The 6,108-nt window shown below is 38.3% G+C and overlaps 1 protein-coding gene across 1 annotated transcript; it reads right to left on the bottom strand.

Moving 5' to 3' along the window:
* Positions 1-413: 413 nt before the first annotated feature.
* OR10A7 (olfactory receptor family 10 subfamily A member 7) lies at positions 414-1,373 on the bottom strand. Its single transcript, XM_019724343.2, has one exon. It carries the CDS (start codon positions 1,371-1,373, stop codon positions 414-416), a length of 960 nt encoding a protein of 319 aa, XP_019579902.1.
* Between the last annotated feature and the right edge of the window lie 4,735 nt (positions 1,374-6,108).

Below are 6,108 nucleotides of genomic sequence, written 5' to 3'. Positions count from 1 at the left end.
CTTAAAATCTAACAGTCTATATTTGACACTAAAAATGCATTAATTACTTTCTATTCACTTTTAATTTTTTCCACATGAAGAACATTTCATTTTTCTTAGGAACATGATGTGAAACATACTAAGCTTAATCCTGTTAACCATTGTAGAAGGAAAAGCTGAATGGTGTCCAGGAACCAGGAGCTGCTCTGTAATTATGTTGATTAAATATTGTTGATTGAAGTAATGAATGATAAACTTTTTAATAATCCTACCCGATAGTCCCCTTTTGCTTAAACACAATTGAAAAATGTAGAACAGACCAAGTGGGTTCTGGTTGCTATGCTATAAGTAGTTAAATGAAAATATATATTGGTAGAGGGATCATAAAACCTTGGGAAACCTCTCTGTACAACAGTTTGTCTACTATGGCTGGTTTAGGCCATTCGTCTAAGAGAGTTCCTTTGTGTTACCCTTTGAAAGGCTTCCTTTACTTCCTTGTTCCTCAAAGTATAGATAACAGGATTCAGAGCTGGTGTGACAACTGTGTACATGAGGGCGGTTGCTTTGTCTGTTTCTGGATTGTGTGCCGTCTTAGGTTTGAGATAAGTGAACAAGGCAGTGCCATAGAACAGAGAAACAACCAGGATGTGAGAAGAACAAGTGGAGAAAGCTTTGCGTCTGCCAGCTGCTGAAGGGATTCTCAAGATGGTCACAAAAATGCGCACATAGGAGAACAGAATGAGAAAACAGGGGCTCATAATGAAGAGCACAGAGACAGCAAACATCACAATCTCATTATGAGAGGTATCAACACAAGCCAGTTTCACTACAGGCATGATGTCACAAAAAAAGTGCTGAATCTTTCCTGTTCCACAGAAGGGCAGAGTGAAGATCCAGGTGGTCTGGACTGACTCCACTACCACCCCAGTGGTCCAAGATGCTGCGGCCAATTTCAAACACACATGAGAGCCCATCAGGAGAGTGTAATGCAGTGGGTAACAAATAGCTACAAAGCGGTCATAAGCCATGGCAGCTAGCAGGCAACATTCTGTCAGTCCCAAGATGGTAAACACATACATCTGAGCTGCACAGCCTCCCACACTTATGGTCTTGGTCTCCATAAGCAGGTGAACCAGCATCTGAGGCACCACACTGGTGATATAGCACATCTCCAGAAAGGAGAGGTTAACCAGAAAGAAATACATGGGAGTGTGCAGAGAAGGGGTGACCCAGATCAGGCAGATGATGATGAGGTTTCCTCCCACAGTAAACAAGTAAATGATTAAGAACACAATGAAGAGCACAGGTTGTAGCTCTGCTAGAGAGGAAAATGCCACAAATGTGAATCCGGTGCAGAGGGACTGGTTTCCACTTAGAGCCTCAGAGCCAGACATCTGTGGAGAAAATAGAGAGCAGATAATACCTAAAGAATCTGGTCACCTAGCACAGGTCTCTATCACGCCCCAGAAAAAGGAGCTTTCCGAGGATCAGTGATCTGACATGACGACCTACACACTTCGATTCCTTTAACAAAAGCTTTCTGCATAACTGCCCAATTAAAATGGAGGCGGTATTCCTTCTTGATTTTGAATTCTGGATCTTATGATTTTATTTTTTCCACAGAAATGTAGAGAACATGGATTGAAGTTACATAATCTGTTTTTTTTTTTTCAATATTCTTATATACACAGGCCGATATAAAAGTAATACATGTAGGCATTCTATTTGTAAAGGAGCCACATAAAACCTAAGTGTCTAGAGTAAAATGTAAAGGTGCTATATTCTGGTCTTATAAATTTCACAGCCTTCTTTAAAGCCACACTTAAGTATCTGGAAGGGAGTATATTTCCAGCCATTTATGTTTTCATTTTCATACATGTTTTTATGCATTTTGATTAGAAAAGAATGAATAGGCAGCTTAAAAACAGGAAAACTAAACTAACAATTTCCTTTCCACAGCCTCAATGTAATTTTACAGGAATTTATAAATAGGAAAACATACCAAGGACCACAGGTAAACTTTCTTTTCCTTGCTGGGCTTCTGGACTTCCTACAATTCCAAACTATAACATGGTGATAGAATCAGCAGTATTTCTATTCTGACTGCAGACCAGAGGGATTGCATCTAGTGCATGGCTTAATTATGTTGGTCTCAAAAGGGATTTGTTCAGAAACAACAACAATGAACGTTCAAGTAAATTGGGTTTTCATTTTTTGAATACATTTTCCAGAAATAATCTATTGTTGGTTACACCATGTAAGCTTTGATGTGTAAAACTAACGGTTTCTAAAGGATTTTCATCATACCATTACACTAATCACTGAACCTTTGTGAATATTTGCCAGAGTAATCTTCTTTAAGCTCCTCAGATAGACAGTGACTGCTCAGGACTTTGTGATATCATCAGGCACAGTGCAGGACACAAAGTAGTCTTCATAAATCCCATGAAGAGCGTTCACTTTATTCATTATGTATGATTAAATTGTTAGCAGCATAAATAAATAGGCCTGGTAAGGGAAATTCCAAATTTCTAATGGAATTAAAATAATTTATCAAAAATATGAAAGTTTTTTTTTGCACTGTCCTCAAGAAATAATGTTTTTAGATTTTTTGGGAGTATATACCCAGGAGAGGGATTGTTGGGTCATATGGTAATTCTATTCTTAATTTTTTTGAGGAACATCCACACTTTATTTATGGTGACCAAGACATGGAAACAACCAAAGTATCCTTCAATAGATGATTGGATAAAGAAGATGTGGTACATATACACAATGGAATACTATTCTGCCATAAGAAAAGATGAAATAGTGCCATTTGCAACAATGTGGATGGATCTTGAGATTACTATGCTAAGTGAAATAAGCAGACAGAAAATGTTGAGAACCGTATGCTTTCACTGATATGTGGGATGTAAAACTGAAAATAGCAAAGGAATAAAACAAACAAAGAAACAAAAACTCATAGATATAGACAATAATTTAGTCGGTACCAGAGGGTAAGGCGGGTGGTAGATTAGGGTAAATAAGGTCAAATATATGGTGACGGAAGAAGAAGACTCTGGGTAGTGAACACACAATGTGATACATAGATGATATATTACAGAATTGTACACTTGAAATCTATGTAACTTTACTATTCATTGTCACCCCAATAAACTTTAATTAAAAAATAATAATTTAAAAAGTTTTTTCTTAAGGATCACTATTGCTTTAAGCAAAATACAGCTTCTTTTAATATAATTTAATTTTTTCTGCTTTATTGAGATTTAATTGACAAACAAAATTGTATGTATTCAAAGTGTACAATACGATTATTTGATATATGTATAGATTGTAAAAGATTACCTCAATCAGCTTAATGAACACATCATCATCTCACATAATTTGTATGTGTGATAAGAATGCTTAGGATCTACTCTTTCAGCAAATTTCTGTTATGTAATACAGTATTATTAATTATAGTCACTATGTTGTACATTAGATTCTCAGAACTTATTCATCGTGTAACTGAAGACTTGAACCCTTTGATAGGCAGCTCATCATTTCCCCCACCCCTCAGTTCATTTTTCTTTGTTTTTATAAATTTTTAAAAATTACACTTATAAGTGAGATTACCTACTATTTGTCTTTCTGTGTCTGGCTATTTCACTTAGCATAATGCCCTCCAGATTAATCCATGCGGTCATAAATGGCAGGATTTCCTTCTTTTTTATTGCTGAATAATATTTCTCTTTGACATTGGTCTTGACAATGATTTTTAGATCATTTTCTAAATTTTTAGACCAAAAGCATGGGCAACAAAAGCAAAAACAAACAAATGGGACTAAATTAAACAAGAAAGTTTCTCCACAGCAAAGGATATGATCAACAAAATGAAAAGGCAACTTGTGGAATGGGAGAAAATATTTGCAAACTATGTATCTAGTAAGGGGTCAATATAAAAAATATACAAGAACTCATGCAACACAATAGCAAAAAACAAATAATCTGATTAAACAATGGGCAGAGGACCTGAATAGATATTTTTCCAAAGAAGACATGCAGTTAGGCAAAAGGTACACGAAAATATGTCAACATCACTAATCATTGGAGACATGCAAATTAAAACCACTTGACATCACCTCACATTTGTTAGGACAGCTATTATAAAAAAGACAAGAGATAACAAGTGCTGGTAAGGATGTGGAGAAAGGGAACTCTTGTACTCTATTAGTAAGAATTTAAGTTGGTACAGCCATTATGGAAAACAGTTTGGAGTTTCCTCAAAAAATTAAAAATGGAACTCCCATAGGATCCAGCAATCCCACTGTAAAGTAAATATAATGTAAGTTAGGTGCCCCTTTGTGCCTTCCACTTGTTGCGTCAGGGGAACGCTCTGTCCGGTGACACCCAGACATTGACTCCCCAGTCAGCAGGAGTAAACTTGGGAAGGCCTCGCCAGCCCCCCTGGTTAAACAATAGCTGACCCGCTGGTGGAACGCATAAATAAAATCACGTAGGTTGCCCTGTGGCCATGGTAACTTCATGTACATTGTGAAACTGCCAGAATCATGTCCCCCTGCCTTCTACCCTAAATAATTACCGTGAAACTTGTAATTCATTGTCCCCATGCTTGCTAATTGTAGTCGCTAAGTCCTAGCATTCTTTCCCAACTGGTAATCTATTTTAAAAAACCCTATATAGTTAATGTGCTGGGGGAGCCGTAGTCAGAACTCTCCAACTGGGACGCTCGCTGAACACACCTAAAGCTAAGACACTGTCTTGGTTCCCCAGCGCCTTAAAAACAGTCTTCAGGTAGTGAAAACTCACTGTTGCTCTTTGTCTTACTTTGCTTTATTCTGTCTATCTTACTTATTGCTTCACTTAATAAATAGTGTTTTGCTGCATCAACTCCATCTCAATGTGCATGGTGAATGCATATTCAACACCCAAGTTGTGTGGCCACTTAAAATGTAGCCCCTTGCTGCTACATTTTGGCGCTGGGAGCAGTATAGGCGACCACCATGCCATTTGGGAAGAAAGGAGATATTGAGGCTCCCGTGACCCTTGTGCTGGGTTGGGAAGAACTCCCGTATTCTCAGCTGGCCCAGGAACGGGTTCGGGGCTCTGGCCTCGCTGAAAACTGGTATACACGGGTTGCTAATGCTGAGCCTCCATAGTTGCTGATGTGCCTGCAGGCTGTCAGCACTACAGAAAAGAAGTCAGTTGCTCCCTGCGGTTGGGCAAGTCTAGCTGCCTACCGAAAGACAAGAGTAAAAACAAGGAAAGTCTGCTTAAGGAAAAATTAAAAATGGAAAAAAAAAAAAGGTAACTTATAAAGTCATTTGTCCATGTTAAAATGTCAAAATTATATTTTGGTTGATCAGGCTCGAAATGACCAGACTATTGCTGAGACTGCAGCTGTTAAAGTTGCAAAATATAAATATAAAAAAAGGAGAAGAAAAGTGAATTCTACAAAGGTACATGCTGTTATAGCCTCTCCTATACTTGGAATGGGAATATTTGAAATGATACAAATAATGATCAGGAGGATTGGGATAAATTGAAGAAAGAGGCTAAACAGGAATATAAGGAAAAATCTGTTTGGTGCGCGTCCTATTACACGCCGGCGGGAAGAGAGGGATATGGCTACAGGCAATGTAGCAGGCAAAACAACTATTGAAGATTTGACCCAACAAGAAATTAATAACATTTTATCTAGATTTACCCAAAAACCAGGTGAAGCTTGAATCACCTGGATGATCCGAATAGCGCGTCAAGGGGCTGGAGGAATAATGTTAGATTCCACCGATTGCTTAAAATTTGTATCTGTAACCTCCAACCCACATGTGCAGGCAGCTCTTAGGGAATATCATGCTCAAGATCAGGGCGGGCAGACTAATTTGTTAGCCCTTGCAGCACAGGGCTGTAACTGGCAATATCCAACTGACACTTCATGGCCTTCTAGTGACCGTCCGTGGTATATGCTGCGAGATGGCATTATAAATTAAAGGAAAAATGCATAAAACTACTATAATGGTTGGAGAGGCGGATGCATAGTTTGACACCCCTGTGGGGGGGTCCCATCGTAATGTGTTGGTGTGCACCGCACCTCCTGCTTACTGGAACTTAATGACGACTTTTCTC

Source organism: Rhinolophus sinicus, linkage group LG02 (assembly GCF_036562045.2).
Source record: "Rhinolophus sinicus isolate RSC01 linkage group LG02, ASM3656204v1, whole genome shotgun sequence".
NCBI classification, from domain to species: Eukaryota; Metazoa; Chordata; class Mammalia; order Chiroptera; family Rhinolophidae; genus Rhinolophus; species Rhinolophus sinicus.
The sequence above is the reverse complement of the archived record's forward strand: the minus strand, read 5'-3'. Positions and strand labels throughout refer to the sequence as shown.

Bases quoted from the DNA above. Each gene is read 5' to 3' on its own strand.
- OR10A7 (XM_019724343.2), bottom strand. From the start codon at position 1,373: ATGTCTGGCTCTGAGGCTCTAAGTGGAAACCAGTCCCTCTGCACCGGA.